The following is a 16,810-nucleotide window of genomic DNA, read 5'->3' as shown; positions in this document are numbered from 1 at the left end:
TAAACCATATTTTGACGACTATTATTTGCAAGGTATTGTGCGAGTGAATTCACTTATTTTGTTTTGATGATGTCACTTTTTTTTTTTTCTGCTGCTCCGGATTGGTTGCCATGGAAATGAGGCAGGCTCCAGCGAAAGTTTATAAATTAACCAAAATAGTCAGTGTTGTGATTAATATTTAAAAAAATATGTTGACTCTTTCAGAATGAATTGTGTAAATGTATATTTGCTTTTAGGTGGCCGGTTTTAATGACGTCACTTTCGTTTCTCCCGCCGCTCGACTTGGTTGTCATGGAAATGTGGTTTTCAGGAGTGCTAGCAAAAAAAAAAGTTAGCGTTTACATGTTACCAAATAAAAATGGCTAACATATTTACTTTAAAAAAGTCCGTCCTTTCCTATCTTAACGCGAGTGGCGGCCTTAAGAAACTTGCCGAAGACTGCGAATCCTTTAACGGTAAATTAAACTTCGAATTTTGATACGTATACCTAGCTTTGAGTTTAATTCCTTCTTGTTCGTAGACCCCCAACACAACGAGGCCGTGTACAGCTTCTGTATCACCGTTAATCCCTCTGATGTGATTGAGGTGGACCCGGAACTGGGTAACTGCATATTACACGAACCCCTACGAGCCACCGCCTTGTTTCAGTCTGTAAGGGAGCCGCCGGAGTGAATAAAAATGTAAACCCACTGACGCTGTAGCATTCTCACTGGTTGGTCCTGATTATTCCTTCTATCCAGGTTTGCTTCACAGCCATGAAGAAACTGGCAATTGTTGAGAAAATACATACAGAGTGCCAGGTATAAGACACAACATTCCAAGGGATAAATCATAAAGTGAGCTACTGATTATCAACCACGCCAACTAAACAAACAAAATAAACTACAGTAGTGTATTGTGCATTTACTGTAAGTGTCATGTTTTTTTTGGGGGGGGTTAAAAATGTAACACAGTGTGTAAAAATAATTTGGAGTGGACAAACAAAAATATAATGTAACAACAAATTTAAAAAACTTTGATACAGTATCTAGAAATATGTTCAAATGTACAAAAGCAGTATAATATACAAAGTCAAGCATATATTTAAATAATGGTGTAGCTGAACAGTAATGAATGTGTAAAAATGTGCAAAAGACTAGGTAAAAATAATCATAATCATTGTAAAGTGGAAATAAATGCCTTCTAAATTTGACATACTACAGAGAAGAGTGTTGTTAACAACCCTTCCAAATTTGAATGATTCAAAACAATTGTCAAGTATATAAAATGAGGCTTTAAAATTGTAAAAAATCAAGCAGTTGTCTCTGATCTCAAACGCTGTCGCCATGTCCGCTGAATGCATGAAACCACACCTAGCTCAAAAATAGATGCCACTGTACTTCGTCCAGCATCCTATTATGCCAACACATCCCTACACGTTTGAGCTGTGAAACTATAGCCGCTTAAAGTCTCCTGTGGCTGGAAGATTTCCCCGTAGGTCCCCGCTGGGCTTTCCATGCTGTGACAAGAGAAATTAGCTTCCAGCTAGCTCGCAAGCTAACAGGCGTGGGCTTAGTTAAAAAAAATGTTTTTAAAAACTATGTAACTCGCAACTCCATCGGATAACTACCGATCCAAACGAAGACGCTCAAGTTCTTATACAGATGATAATTAATACAGCCAATCACATGACTGAGAAGTATATGTTGTAACAAGTTGTTATCTGGTTCTGTTTAGGTGAACGTCATTTTGAAGCTGACGCACCTGCCTCCGTTTCCCGAGTATGCCTTGGACCTGGCCGGTTTCCCTCGCATGCGTCACAGCATGAGGCCTGTCCTCATGGAGGGCCTGGTCATCGCTACCACAAGGGTCACCAAATACACCCGGGGGGCCAGGTTCCTTTGCAGTAATGACCACTGTCCCTTCTCTTCAGGTAAGGGGCTCAGATAATGGCAAGTGGACAACCTACGGCTCGTGGGTCATATACGGCCTGTGGGAGCCTGTGATCCAGCCTGGCACGCATTTCTAAAAAACAACCGTGTTGTGGTTGATTGACTTTTTACTGTGCTTGCTTGCTTTAGGATTCCACACCATCCGGGTTCACGTGCCTGGAGCCACCGAGTCGGCGACGGTGAGAAATGACTTCATATGCATGGCCTGCACCTCACCTCTCAGAGAAGACGTCAAGTTCAGAGTGTTGGGAGGTGAAAGAGAGCGCCGAAAACATGTTTGCAACTTATTAAAAACAGCATCCAGACAAATAAATTTGAATTGGCCAGCCCGTTATGTATGTGTGCTTGTGTGTGTCTTTGCAAGACAGACAAGCAGCTGGTCGAATTGATCCATGTTGACGCACTCAACGTCCTCCGTGCCCATCAACAGAGATCACTCAGATACCAGTCGGTCACTCTGTTCCTCAGAGGTAGGTGTACAGCGTATATGTGAAGGAACACGAGTCGTCCATCCTTTCTTAATGAGACAAACTAGCAAAATTGACCTCCGTATATCACTATTCGATAGTCCTTGACTTGATTAATGTATTGCTGGGTAATTTTGAAGTGGTTTTATCTGTCAATATGCATATTTATAGTCTCACTAGAAGACGGAATGTGCAGTCGAGCATCAATACTAAATTTCGGCCACGCTGCTGAGTTCTATTTTAGGGGGTGATGCATTTTAGTGTATTGTGTACACAGTCAGAAATATCTCTACAAGGCCTAGTAGTTGGCCTCTGACGTAACTTTTTGCATATATCCCAGAGCAATTAAATTACAGTAAAAGTTCCCAAGCTGTGACTGTCAAGTGTATAAACCACTGTACCAAAGTACCCAAAAGGTTGCGTTGTACCATAATGATCCAGAAAAATATACATAAAATGTTAAACAAAATGTCGCAGAAGCGTACCAGATGAAAAAAACAGGACAAATGTTAGTGTCACAATAACCAGAAAAGGGCCCGGTGGCGCAGCACAATATGAGCAATGAGCAAGAATGAAATATTACTATTGGAATCGTTTATTCTACCATTTTTGGGATATTGGGGTATGATTTTATGTGTATTCTACACTGTCAAATATAGCAGGAGTAGTCCATTTCTATCCCTAAAAGCTGCACTTTACCACTAAATGCACAGTGTGGAACCTGAAAAATATCCCTCAAAGGTCAAGCAAAACAACACAGAGGGGGTACCAGTGATGATAACCATAGAGCCAGAAATGTAACTTTCACTGTTTTAAATGGTCTGGCTAATCAGTACATTTTGAGCACTAAAAGGAACTAAATATAACTGCATAAACAAATTAATTTTGACCAAGCAGATGCCAATGTAAAGCATTATGGCTAATGACCAGAGAAGCTTGCTCACAACCCTTGAGTAGTTTTATTGTATTTTAGTTGTATGTGAGTTTCAATACATAGTCATTAGCTTCTCCGCGTACTTCTATGGCAGGAATTCTACTGAAAACATTGCATGTAGACTTAATCAAGTCTTTACAGTGGAGGGAACACATTAATTAATGTTATTCCTATGGGGGAAAATTGTAGAGGGATTAAAACACAACTTTGGAGGTTCCACTTTACAGTAATGTCATTGTTTCGGGGAGGAACAGTAAATCAAATTAGTGCTCGTGAGATGTGGTGGATCAGCTTTCATTTGTGAGGCAAAGACGTGCCCTAAATTAACAGCCAAACATTTACACGGCTGTTATTTGTTTGTAAAAAGCACACCCTCATCCATTATGTTCACTCCGAACACTGAATAATGTCATTTTAATTTCTGCTATTTACACACAGTCACGTCGGTGGAGTCTGCTCATTAATATTGTCCAGCTTTTGCTAAATGAAACACAGTTTGAAACACAAACTTTGCAGGGGGAAGAGTTCAAATAAATACATGTCTGTGCCTGGCTCGGCCGGGTATTAAGTGTTTCTGTCCCCACTCGTAACGCTGTCCAACCACTACCCCTGGAGGGTTTAGCAAAACTCAGCGGCCGGGATTAACATATTCTGGAATGGAATACACCAGCTTCCCGTTACTAACATGTTAATAAGTGCAAGGGGCACTCATTACAACTCGCACACAGCCGAATCTTTGTTTCTAAAAGGGCCTCACGCTTGTTTGTCTTGGCAATGGCTGGTAGGGGCATGAGAGTTTCTTTACTCCCTTTGGGGCTGATTGCTTTGTTTCCCGCCACAGATGAGCTGTGTAACGTGATGAGCATCGGTCAGCTCTACAGGGTGATCGGCATACCTGCGCATGTGCAACGTTCGACCAACATCACCTGGAGTGTAGAGGCCAACAGCGTCCAATCGTGGGAGCCAGAGTGTACGGCAGACTCGCAAGAATAAACCATTGTCGAAATAGCCATAGTCGACCTCTAAAAAAAGCGAAACAAGGGGACAGTTTAAATCCACCCTACGGCTGCTCTAAGAAGTGTCTATTTGTCCTCAGGTAAGGACAAATATACACACATGAACAGGCAGTTATCATCTGGCTCATGCAGCTGGCACCCCCCCAACCACAGACATCTTATTTCTTTCACAGCAAAGTGATGCAATATCAGAGAGAGAGGAATGTGGTCTGCTTTTTATCCTCGCACTAAAACAAATGATTATATAAGGTTATATTTACAGAGAATACATATTTTAAGGGCAAAGGCATATATTCTTTTAAAAAAGGTTTCCCAGCTATCCTGGATTTACAGTAAATGTGATTTTTTTTTGCAACTCAAAATATTTTATTTGGAAACATCACCTTTTTTAAAATTTCCACATTTTTCAAATTAGCTGAAAATCAATGTCCTGAAAAAGTGCAGTTTCTGGCTTTTTTTTTTTTTGCAACTGGAAACATTTTGCAGACATCAAAACAACCCCCCCCCTCACCTTAATAGACCTTTTTTTTTTTTTTGCAACTTGAAAAAATTGGTGAAAATCATCAACTTTTGCCATTTCTGGAATATTCCCGATATTAGTGGAATCACGTTAACTTGAATTTGTACTCGCAGATCCGCATGAAATCGGTGGCAAGTTCAAGAAGCTGTTTAAGGCTACCAGAGATTCTCCTTGGAAGTTCTCCGCCGTGGTCACTCACTGCTTTGGTCTGGATGTGGCTCCACCAGGACTCTTCAACACCTTGAAGCTAAGCTTGTTGCTCAGCTTGGTGCAAACCAGAGCGGATGCAAACAATACAGTATTCAACTTGGATCTCTTGGTCACAGCAGATGACAAACTCATATTAGACAGGTAGAATGGTTGTAATGACTGCATTTCCTCCTATTGTGTCCAGGGTGCGGGCGTCTATAATGATGACAATGTTCATTGTGTTTATTCATTTCCAGGGTTGAAATACATAGCAACTTCCAACAGACAACTATTTGAGGAAATGCGACACTTTTCATAACAAATGAACGGAGGGGGGGAAAATTATGCATACGGTGGTGCCTAGACTTAAGAGTTTTTCAAGACACGATCCATTGCACATCCGATTTTTTGCTTTGATTAGTGAGCGAAAAATTTTGTTTTGGGAACAAATGGTGGCAGTGAACTCAATGCACCCCAAGCAGCGGTTTGGCAGAGAGTGAAAATTTAAGGACGTTTCAAGCTGTTTGTTTCCCCTCCCAATTGAAGTTTACTGTCAAACTAAACAAAACAAACAGAATTACTTTTATTTAAAACAACCACATAACATAGCCTTGAATGTCCACTAGTTTATTGCATGAATGTGAAATGTCATAGATGGGATAATAGACTAAGCAACGGCTTTTTGAAAAATGGTGCAACAACACATGTAGACAGACAATATTATCCTCAGCAAAAAAACAATTACTGCAGCTTACTGAACAGTAGTGACCGTCTCCATGTACTGTATAGCCTTATGTGTACATTATGCTGCCCCCTGGTGGCCAAGGTGAGCACACCAGAAGGAGCCAAACTATTAATTATTACACACAACCTGTTGTAATTCTTTACATTCTATTTATGTTGTTACCAAGTTGAGTTTGGAGCGTGGTCACAGAATGAATTAAACTCAGAAGTCAAGGCACCACTGCACTTGTTTATTTGCCAGGTTAATGGCATACGGCTTGAGCTTGGCACGTCGCGGGGTACGGCATTCGGCTCCGGGGGAAATGTTTGCATCCCTGTCCCGAGATGAGCACGGGGCAGGCACCGCCAACATCCACGCCGGCTCCGCCTTGCTGGCCACCGGTGGCATTTGCATGCTGGGAGATCTGAGTGGCTTCACAAAGGACAAGCTGGATGCCATTCAGTCAGGTAGACCAAGTTTGAAAATGAATAAGAATAGGCAGCGGCTGAATTTTGTAATTTCAGTCAGGGTCAAAGGTATGTTATAATTCTTGATCCTTGGATATATTTTTTAACACAATCACATCACAGTCATGTTACAAAGACATTTGGGGGGCTGTTTTAAAATTGTGGGGAAAAAATGCATTATATCTTTCTTTTAATTCATGTCACCACTTTGTCAGCTCTGGACAGCCGCACAGTATCCATCTTCATCCCCGGGAAGAAATATGGCGAGGATGTCGACCAGCATCTTTGCTTCCCTGTCTTGTGCAGCTTTTGGGCCCTCACAGATTCCACTCACACTCCACGGCGATCTGGGAGGGCATGTGACACCACACTGGGAGCAGCAGTAAGTGTTGCTCCGGTAACCTGATGTGACTACATATGATTTCAGAGCAGCAAATTCTTCTTCATGGGCAGGAAATGGGTGCGATACCACCTCAGCTGGCAGACAGCTTTGGCCTGGTGGTCCAGTGCATGGATCACGCAGGGAAGCAGGCAGCCATCGCACAGACCGTCCACAGCCTCCAGCAGGCAATGCAACCTGGGGTAAACCTCTATCCCGCCTTGGCTGACTTCTCCAGCCAAGACTACAAGGAGGTGAGGAAACATGAATATTAACTCTATCAGCATGTTGTTGATCTGATTTTTTTTTTTCCTGTACTCACAGCTAGTGGCCCACGCACAAAGCCTGCAAGTGGACCTCAGTGCTGGTGCGCAGTTGATGATCCACGGCTACTACATGGCCAGCCGCACAGTCCGCTCACTAAGCCACAGTATCAAGATGTCCGTGGCTTCCATTAAACTGCTGTAAGCGGTAGTCTACTACATGTTTCCAATTGGGGATCATTTTTCCAAAGTTGGTCTTAGTAAGAGTCTTGAAATTCGTCTGAAACGGCTGCTTCAAACTACTCTGTTCAATATGGGAGCATACGTCCTTGAATTTTTCTAAAGTCCTGTTATGACAGACATGTCCACCCAATTTCATGTTCATGGGCGAAACTATTGGCAGTGGGCAAGTTTTCCAACTTTCCAGTGGCTGCTAAGAATGTTTGGGGGGTTTATGTTCAGGACCCTTAAAACACTTTACATACATTTTCACCACTGCAAAAACAAATATTGTCAAGTGAATTCATCTTATTTCTAGTGAAAACATCTTTGTACTTATTTCAAGACAGTTTTGACTTTTTTCTTAATTTCCAGACAAGACAAAAATAATTTTAAGATAATTTTTTTGAGAATCTTAAGTCATTCCAGTGCCATTAGCAGATTTTTTCACTTATTTTCAGGACTAACATTTATTTTTAAAAACTTGTTATAAAGCACTTTTTCCCATTGCATCATATATGCTTGGAAAAAAAAAATTCTGGCATGTCGAGGCCCAATTAAAGGTGACAAACGATAAACTGATTTCCAGAGGGCCTGTGGGCCCTAATAACCAAATACTACCGCTAAAATTGTCGGTCTTGAATAAATCAAAAGCCTGCTATATACCTGCAGTATCTTTATAATCCACTTGGTGGCACAGTTATCCCTAGTGAGCCACGAAGGTTTTTTTTCCACCAGCAAGTGTAGCGACATTTCTGCACCATTAAACCAATAGAAAAAGATGTTTTGCAAGAGTGTAGGATTAAAAGAAATCAGAAGTGTTCTGCTTCAAATCGTAGGTTTTAATCAGCATTAGAACAAAAATATGCTAAACATGGTCCTTATGAGTGATTCTTTTCATGTTTGTTGTAACAGGATCTCTTTAGCGGAGGCCCACTGCAAATTAAGCCTGCGACGGCAAGTACTAGAGGAAGACGCTGTGATTGCGGTGCTCCTCTGTGAGAACTCTGTCACTCTAAAGCATGGTACGCTTCCAATTTTCATGATCACAGAGCACTAATATTCTGTGAGAAAACTACACTGCCGCCTCCCCCTACAGGGGCATCTGTACTCGTTATCCCGCCCGACGCCGTGTTTCCAAGTGACCTGGGAGATGCGAACGGCCTGCTCAAGAGGGACCAAACCCTGAACCAACTCCACCAGGACATCCTACGCTTCATCCACGCCTACGCACCACGCGCAGACGCACATTTTGCGGAGGAGTAGCAGAGGAGCGCCTCGATAAATACACAGCAGTTCTGACAAGTAAGCACAAATCACAACTGATATTTTGTAATTTTTTATTTCACAAAATTACAGTTCAGGACAACATGACCGTCTGACCCCATTTTTACTTAACACCTTATAAAACAGTTAGTCCCAAATGTCACTACACTTTCTATTTTGTTTCAGGTATCATTCAGACAGACGTGAAGGCATCAGCATATGGCAGCTTACGCTTTTCAGTTTTTATAAGCATGTCATTCCTTTGCCCGTGGATTGCCAATTTCTACCTGGCAATAGGTTTTTCTGACTGTCTGGGGGGAGGGGAGAGACAAAACAAAAAAACACAGAACTGCTAGAGCAGGCGTTCTTGCAAAGCCTGGGAAAGTCAATCCAGAGTGGTGCACTGGAACTCAGCATCAACAAACGCTCGATTCAGCCGATGCTTTAAAAAAAAATTATTTACCTGTATGGACTTCCGGTTGTTCAAAGGCTTCAAACAAAAGATTATGATACCCAATAACCTGAAGTCGATATGGATAAAGCATTATCACTCTCCGAAGCATGCGATGAATTGAGCTTTTGTGGATGCAGAGTTCTAGTGCAGCCTAACTAACTTTGCGTGAACACCTGCTCTAGGAAATTGGTATTTTTATCAGTAGTAGCAGGCCTACTACTGCATAGTTTGTCAAGAAGAAATCGTGTTTCTAGAAACTTGCCATGGATACCCTAATTTGTACTACACAGGCATTTGACGGCCATAAAGCTTCTCAAACTGGCACTGAACTGTAGTTGAGGACAGAAAAACAAAAGCAGTTTTGCAATGCTGATTCAACGTGAATTGACAAACTATGAATAAAGGAATGATATACTTACAAAAACCACAAAGTTTGAGCTGTCAAATACTGATGGTCTTACATCTGTCTGAATGATACCTGAAATGAAATTTTAAAAAAAGGACGTGTTTTGTGACTTTTAGGGAACCCTCTATATACTTACACAAGATGAGCCAAAGTAGGCTTTCTTTCCTTGTCCGTTAATACCGCCGTTGACCTGTAGGCATAGCAAATACCAGGTCACGTTCAAAATTTGAAGCTATTAAGCACATCTTAATAGTTGCCGTCTTGCACGTAATTCAGTAGTCACAGTGTCACCACCCTGTTGTCTGATGGGTAAACGGCAAAAAGGTGAACTCATCATTACGACTTGCGACAAGACGCATAAGGCTGCATTTCCTCACGTAAGTGGCAGTTTATTCCAGTGTGTGCACTTACAGATGACAGTTTTCATTTTTTTTTTTTAAAGAAAACTTAAAACGTAATTTTTTTATTGATTATAATTAGTTTATTTTTTTTTATTGCATGTAACTAAATGATATGCATAAATCACATTGAAATATGTTCGGTGGTGTTTACCTACTTTTTTACTGCATTAAATATATATGTTTAAAAAAAAATTCTTGTATTGACACCAATATATGCCATTTTCAATTACTGCTCCTTAAAAGCCAAATTCAATATATGATAAAATATTAAACTATTATTTTAATTTTATTATAAATAAATATTCAACAAACAAGATTAAAATGGTAATAAATTTAAAAAAAAAAATATATATATATATATACACACACACACACAAAATATGTACTGATATTTTTTCACTCCTATTATATCTGTTACTTGCTTGTTGCATAGTGGATCGAGTCGCACACACTTGTATTTCAGCTTGTGTGCTTGCTGCGGTAACATCCACATAGTAAATGTCTGACGCCGCCTTCGCTGGTGCATAGAGCCGCAATTCTACTTGAGAGATGCCGCGTTGGGTAGGCAAATGGTCTGTACTGTGGTAATAACGACTACTACGACACAATGTCTCAGTTGTAGTAATTAAAATAAAAATACAGCTACTACAGTTTGAGGTTTGGGCACTTATTTGTCCATTAATTAGGGCATGGGGTCTATTAAAATGGAGGCCACCACTGGAGGGTATGCACTAATTTTGACACTTTTCTTACCATAGACAAGATGAAGCAAGCCTTCCAATTTACAGTCCGTCAATGCTGCCGTTCATCTGTAGTAAAAAATAAAATGTCACTTTAATACTCTTCAATTGCGTTTGTGCATCGAGACATCTATTGATCGTCTTCCATCAAGCCATTCAGTTGTCACGGTCTCACCACTCTAGTGTCTGATGGGTAAACGGCAAAAAGGTGAGCTCATCATTAGCGCTTGTGACAAGACGGTTTAGTTAGTGTGGTATAGTTTGGACAGCTGACTTACCAGAGACGGCCGAAGATCATATTTCACGCCTGTCTTGCTGCTTATCTGTAGTCACATAGGAGGAAAAAAAAAAAAGGACATATCACTGTCATATTAATTTACAGTAATTCGTTGGACATCTGTCAAAAATGGCTCCAGTCTTGCAGCAAGTAATTCAGTTATCACAGTCTCACCACTTGTTTGTCTGATGGGTAAACGGCGAAAAGGTGAACTCATCATTTCATGCTGCAGAAGTGGCCATGGTTCAAGGTTCTAACCCCTTTAAGAATGCCAATAATGGACGCTTTTTCACTCCCCCTACTATCTGAGGAGTGTTTTATGCATCGCGTCTACTGGAAGATACCATGTGAAATTTGACATGGACTGCACGAGAATCCTGGCAAAATATTAAGTGTTATAAAAATCAGAAAAACTGTTTTTACTTAATGTATTAAATTCTTAAACACTAAAATATAATGAAAAATTAGATATAAAGCGCGGCACTGTGGACGACTGGTTAGAGTGTCTGTCTCACAGTTCTGAGGACCGGTTTTAATTCCCGGCCCCGCCTGTGTGGAGTTTGCATGTTCTCCCCGTACTTGCGTTCAATTCAATATGCTTAATAATAAACCTAAAACTAACTTGAATACAAAAATTCTGCTTTGAATTAAAACGCAATATCCAAAAAAAAAAAAACGTGTTCCTCACTATTATAATTGCCATTTAATAAAAATCCATATCAGTAAAATATACTGTATATCATATCAAAATATCTATATTTAACCGTGTTAGTTTGAAAAAAACATGTTATTGTACTGATACACAATGTAATTTTCATTTACTTGCGATTAAAACCCAGCAGAAACCCAAAAAACAGGAAACTCACCTTGTCATCAGCGCTGAAGGTTGCTTGTTCTTGCTACAGAAAACAAAACGCATGGATGAGATCTGGGCATGGCATTAAGCGTTAGTTAGAAGACAACTTCTGCTTGCAAGCTGGTGATTCAGTTAGACACGAATTCATCAGTGTTTGTCTGATGGGTAAACGGCAAAATGTTAACTCATCACTACTCCAGCTGCACTAATGTAAAATAAATACTCTTTCAAAAAAATAAAAAACACACCTTTAACACCGTGCTGGCCCGCAGGTAGAATGTCCACTCTTCATCGGTGCCCCCAAAGTTGTAAGTCAAGGCACCACTGTAAATAACAATTCAAAGAAGAAAAATCATAGCTAAGTCATCTGATCCCTCCAAGTGAGATCTATTGATTAGCAGAGCGGGTACCGACGGGATCGCCAGTACCGCTGACGGATCACCCAAAGGTCAGAATGCGCCGCCGCGACGCAGCTTGGGAGCAAAAGCAGCGTGGCGGGTCCGAGGCCGAGGGTTCAACAGCGGGTCGCAACCTCTGCCACGACCTTGCGTCCTCTAGTCGCAAGGAGCGGATAAATAATGGCTGAGAGTCCACGTCCCCTTTGTCCAACTACAAATATAGACACTTTCACCTGTCTACCCGGATGATTAATAACTTCACCTCAAGGGAGGAGATGCAAGTCAATAGATGACACCCTTCAAAAAGTCACAAACTGGACCGAAAGTCAATCGCAGTGTGTTCAAGAGGACATCATTGACTTAGTGCGTTAATTCAAGTTAAATGGGTGGATGGATATTTTAATATTTTAATATTCACACTTTAAATAAATACATTTGGGCGGCCGACTGGTTAGCACATCTGCCTCACAGTTCTGAGGATCGGGGTTCAAATCCCGGTCCCGTCTGTGTGGGTTTTCTCCAGGCACTCCGGTTTCCTCCCACATCCCAAAAACATGCGTGGTCGGTTGATTGGAAACTCTCAATTGCCCTTGGGTGTGAATGGTTGTTTGTTTATATGTGCCCCTGCGATTGGCTGGCAACCAGTTCAGGGTGTACCCCGCCGCTCGCCCGAAGATAGCTGTGATAGGTTCCAACACGCCCGCGACCATTGTGAGGATAAAGCGGTACAGACAATGGATGGATGATTACATATTCATCTTGAAAATAAGAAAATCACAATAAAGACACAATTCATACAGTTTAATTGATACTATTAATTAATATTTTTAAAAGTGCTACCAGGAATACAAAATGTAAAAATTATTAAATATTTTTCCAGTTATTTTTAAAATATTTTATTACACAAAAAGAATACATCGTTACTGTTCTTGACTGAGTACTTCTCAATGTGTTAGATACAAATTAATAGATGGGGGAAATTACTCCACTAAAACGCCATGTCATGCTAAGGAATGTGACATACTTCATTTAGTCTGCTCTAACCTGCTATAAAAAATAAAAATAACGAAAACGAGCTTTGTCTGTCTCCCACGTGGTCACCACGTGAGCTGCTAAGCTACACGCTACACAGGTCACGCAGCTAACCAACGCCTTTACAGTGACCGCAGTACCTCCTACCGCTACTACGACTAATATTACAAGCCAATTAGCAGTACTCACCGTTACACATACATACGTCCCCGCCTGGTCATGGAATTGGCCCCCCAAAAAATCATGTTGCGTTGGGGAAAAGAGCAACGTGGTTCAGTCGTCCTAAGTGTCTCATCTTCCAGTCCGAAAGGAGGGACTTCCGCTCTTGCGCACTAGAGCTCACATAGTCGCGTGCTAATGTTAGCATCGATTGCGCTTGACAAAAAAGCGGAAAATTGCATTGACTTTGTACGAACAAATAAACGTATTGCAATGTGTTTACATTACAATAAATATTCATGGAAATATATATAATTATAAAGTTTTTTTTTTTAAAGATAAAATTATTTCAAACGATTTTAATTATTTTAAAATAAAATAATATGCAATAAAATATTTTGTGAACGTAAACGCATTCAAAATATATAATTATAAAATCAATTTCTTACTAAGAAAATTATATTCTATTATTTTAATTGATGAAAAAAATGTATGGCTTATAAAGTAGATTTTTAACAACCATTCAAATTATTTTAAAAACAATTATAAACAAAAAATAATAATAAAATAAAAACATTCAATAACATAACATTATTTTTAATTATTTAAACATATATAGATTACATATGTGTCTCAATTATTTCAAAATGTGTTATAAAAAATTACATGTTAAAATAATAATTTAAATTATTCATTTTGTTCCTTATGAAATAATATATGTTTGATATTTATGTTATTTCAATTTCTTTTAATCAGTGATTCTCAAAGTGTGGTCGTCTGTACCTACAGGTGTGAAGAAAGACTAGCTACACCAGCATCTTGTGGCAGCCACATGCCTACGTAACGTCCACGTTGGTGGGGGCAACATTCCCATCAAAGGCATTGAAAATCAGTCATAACTTGCTTATTTCTGAACCGATTTTCATGAGGTTTACTTTTTTAGTCAATGTTAAAAGGTGTGCTGTCAATACAAAACATTTGAAAAAAGAGCCCCAAAATATATATTTTTTTTTTACCTGTGAACGGTTATTCCCAGTTCCCTTGTTCTGATTGTACGCCGTTGTGTGCAACCATATGCAGCACAATGTGCAGGCATCCTTTGTTTTTTAGGTTTTCGTGTTGTCCACAAATGTGGAATGCTCCAACACTTTGGTCTCGCTATCTTTAGCATAGTGATAGGGACCCAGCTTCAAAGGGCATGTAATATATGCCTATTGTTCATATCCATGGTCGTCCTATTAGTGGTAGACCATAGATGTTTTTTTTTTTTACTTTTAGCCTGTATCTTTCTATTACTAATATCATTTTGCGCTTTTGGGGCGAGGAGAGAGTATTATTTATTACTATTAAAGACACCTAAACACACTTTATTTGTAAGTTGATGCAATGAACGATCACCCACTTTTCAGTTATTATTATTGCTCTTTACTTCTCTTAAATAGCCACGATATAGTATATGGTACAACATACTTAAATCCTTTTCAAACAGTATATCTTTAAATTCACAAACACTTTGTTTTTCCAAGCATGCATGTGTAAAAAAAAAATTTAAAAAATACTAACATAGGAGGGAACATGAGACTGGGAGCCCCCCCTATTGTTGACCCCCTGACAGGCCACTTCACATGACAGATGTTAAGTTATTCACACATGCATTTTAGTGCAAATGTCTCAAGCTGAAAGTGCACACTCCAAGCATGACGGGCTCATTATTATTATAGCCAAAGATCATACCAAGCGGGGCGTGTATGGAGTTGCACAATGCAAACAGGACTGAAACGACAACACTGAGGAAAAACACATCACATCATATATTAATTTACACCGTCTCCCTGTATCCATATCGTGGAATATATGTGTCCTTAAGCACCACTCATGCAAATGGAAACCAGTTGGATGCTTTACTTGGAGGTCGATGATGATGATGATGATGATGACGGGCCTTGGTTCTCAGATTCTGAAGTATTGTTCAGGAAATGACCGCTCGCTCCCACGTACAGTCTGGACCTCATCGGCCATTTCTGTTACAGGATATTGAAACAACGTACATTAGACACATTAGACATTTTACAAACACACAGAGAGTTACTGTATTGAGAGCGTAAAATAACCCCTAAAAAAATCTCTAAGTAATAAAATTCATGACATATACCATATTTTTACTTCATGAAAAAATTATCACAGATAACGCAATAATAGCAATTCATATTTATACAATATAGTAATACAATACAAATAATAAATGTGTAAACATATGTATTAATTAATACGTTTGGTTTAGTTTGTTATACTTAATCAATGGTTACCATAAAAAAAGAGCCAAAACTACAATCACTATTATTGAAACAAATATAATGAAAACAAATACATACATCTTATTTTATTTGATTTGCTCTTCGAATAAATTAGCATACAATCTTCATCATGTCATCCGTTAGGCTGAATTCATATTTTTATGAAAAAGAATAATTCTATAAAAAATAAAGCTATAGCGTATGTATTAAATTAATATGGTTGTGTTATACTTATGTCCTAAAAATACTATAAATTAAAAACCAATTATATTAAAAGAAATTAATACAATACTTATTATTGTATTTATTAATCTATGAGGATTAATATATTTTTAAAAATATTTAAAACTCAGCAAGCACAGTATTATTAAAACATATAACAAATGGTTCATTTAAAAATATATATTATTTGATTCTTAATATTTGTTATAAGATGTTTACTGACCTTGACCGGGTGCAGGTATCCTTCCCCTTTGAGCGAGTGTAACGCCTCCGTGTGTTTTGTGCTCTCGCCTTCCTCGGCACCTTCCTCTTGCAGAGTTCGAGTCAAGTGGGCAATGTACGTTGTGGCCAGTATCAATACGTCCAGTTTGGACAGCTTGGTGTCGGGCGGCACCGACGGCAGTGTCCGTTGCAGCTCCAGGAAGGCGTTCCTCAGGGTCTGCACGCGGCTCCTCTCCCGCGCCGCGTTGGCCGCCGCCGGCCGACCTCTGCCGCCACCTCCGCCGGCCTGCTGGGGCACCCGGCCCGCGGGACTGGAGCTCGGACTGGAGCCCGGGCTGTCATCCACCACCGTCACGGAGCAATTGCCGCCGTCCATTCGGTGCGTCTGCCTCCCAACCATCTTACTGACCTTAGAAGTTCAGTGACACACGTTACGTTTAAGTTCACACAAACTGGTGAATTTACTAACTTAATAAGGGAAAGTAGTACTAAAAAATACAAAGCCTAATAGCATGATTACCAACGTCTTTTTTGAACGTTTTCGGAAAACGAGGGGGGGGGGGGGGGGGGGGGGGGGCGGGGGACACACAAATTCAACTAACAAGAGTCCATGACCTCGACGACTGAGAATCTAGAGACAAATAAACAAATTTTTAACGCACAGTTGGTACTTTTTTTTAATTGATATTGTGACAGTATGTTAAAACGACTTAAAAGTTACATGAATTTAAAAATTTAATTATGCAACGAGACTAACAATCTTGAGTTGTAATTATATGTTGCAAACAGAATTTTTTTTTCCATGGGTGAATTTGGTTTGTTAAAATACTGCTTCCACCAGTACTAACCAATATTTAGTGGAATTTGCTGGTTTTTCCATAAAAATGCATGCTAAAATGTTTTATTGGTAAAAGTTATAGAAAGGGCTTGATTCATAAATATGCTGCATATTGTATGTTTGTTTCTGTTGTTCT

At 39.7% G+C, this 16,810-nt stretch overlaps 2 protein-coding genes and 1 long non-coding RNA gene across 3 annotated transcripts; 1 reads left to right on the top strand and 2 right to left on the bottom strand.

Annotated features, from left to right (window-relative positions):
• The first annotated feature begins 69 nt into the window (after positions 1 to 69).
• Positions 70 to 16,352, top strand: mcmdc2 (minichromosome maintenance domain containing 2). The gene is made up of 15 exons (XM_061666336.1): positions 70 to 455; positions 521 to 651; positions 741 to 800; positions 1,717 to 1,912; positions 2,061 to 2,183; positions 2,300 to 2,401; positions 4,174 to 4,302; positions 4,982 to 5,219; positions 6,043 to 6,248; positions 6,464 to 6,630; positions 6,702 to 6,881; positions 6,952 to 7,091; positions 8,025 to 8,134; positions 8,209 to 8,414; positions 15,931 to 16,352. The coding sequence occupies exons 1-14, from the start codon at positions 359 to 361 to the stop codon at positions 8,373 to 8,375; spliced, it is 2,046 nt and encodes a 681-aa protein (XP_061522320.1). The 5' UTR covers positions 70 to 358; the 3' UTR covers positions 8,376 to 8,414; positions 15,931 to 16,352.
• On the bottom strand, positions 8,463 to 13,235 carry LOC133396456 (uncharacterized). The gene is made up of 6 exons (XR_009767368.1): positions 13,129 to 13,235; positions 11,758 to 11,833; positions 11,520 to 11,552; positions 10,655 to 10,699; positions 10,390 to 10,445; positions 8,463 to 9,425 (listed from the first exon to the last, which is right to left on the bottom strand). It is a non-coding gene; the product is annotated as an uncharacterized LOC133396456 (long non-coding RNA).
• On the bottom strand, positions 15,000 to 16,352 carry LOC133396814 (transcription factor 24-like). Its single transcript, XM_061667047.1, has 2 exons — positions 15,838 to 16,352; positions 15,000 to 15,119 (listed from the first exon to the last, which is right to left on the bottom strand). The coding sequence occupies exons 1-2, from the start codon at positions 16,234 to 16,236 to the stop codon at positions 15,000 to 15,002; spliced, it is 519 nt and encodes a 172-aa protein (XP_061523031.1). The 5' UTR covers positions 16,237 to 16,352.
• Positions 16,353 to 16,810: the final 458 nt, after the last annotated feature.

The sequence above is a fragment of the Phycodurus eques genome, chromosome 21 (assembly GCF_024500275.1).
Source record: "Phycodurus eques isolate BA_2022a chromosome 21, UOR_Pequ_1.1, whole genome shotgun sequence".
In the NCBI taxonomy this organism is placed as follows: domain Eukaryota; kingdom Metazoa; phylum Chordata; class Actinopteri; order Syngnathiformes; family Syngnathidae; genus Phycodurus; species Phycodurus eques.
The sequence above is the reverse complement of the archived record's forward strand: the minus strand, read 5'-3'. Positions and strand labels throughout refer to the sequence as shown.

Bases quoted from the DNA above. Each gene is read 5' to 3' on its own strand.
- LOC133396814 (XM_061667047.1), bottom strand. From the start codon at position 16,236: ATGGTTGGGAGGCAGACGCACCGAATGGACGGCGGCAATTGCTCCGTG. The intron at 15,120-15,837 runs GTCAGTAAACAT...ATCCTGTAACAG, and splicing joins GATACCTGCACCCGGTCAAG to AAATGGCCGATGAGGTCCAG.
- mcmdc2 (XM_061666336.1), top strand. From the start codon at position 359: ATGGCTAACATATTTACTTTAAAAAAGTCCGTCCTTTCCTATCTTAAC. The intron at 5,220-6,042 runs GTAGAATGGTTG...TTTATTTGCCAG, and splicing joins GACAAACTCATATTAGACAG to GTTAATGGCATACGGCTTGA. The intron at 8,135-8,208 runs GTACGCTTCCAA...CTCCCCCTACAG, and splicing joins CTCTGTCACTCTAAAGCATG to GGGCATCTGTACTCGTTATC.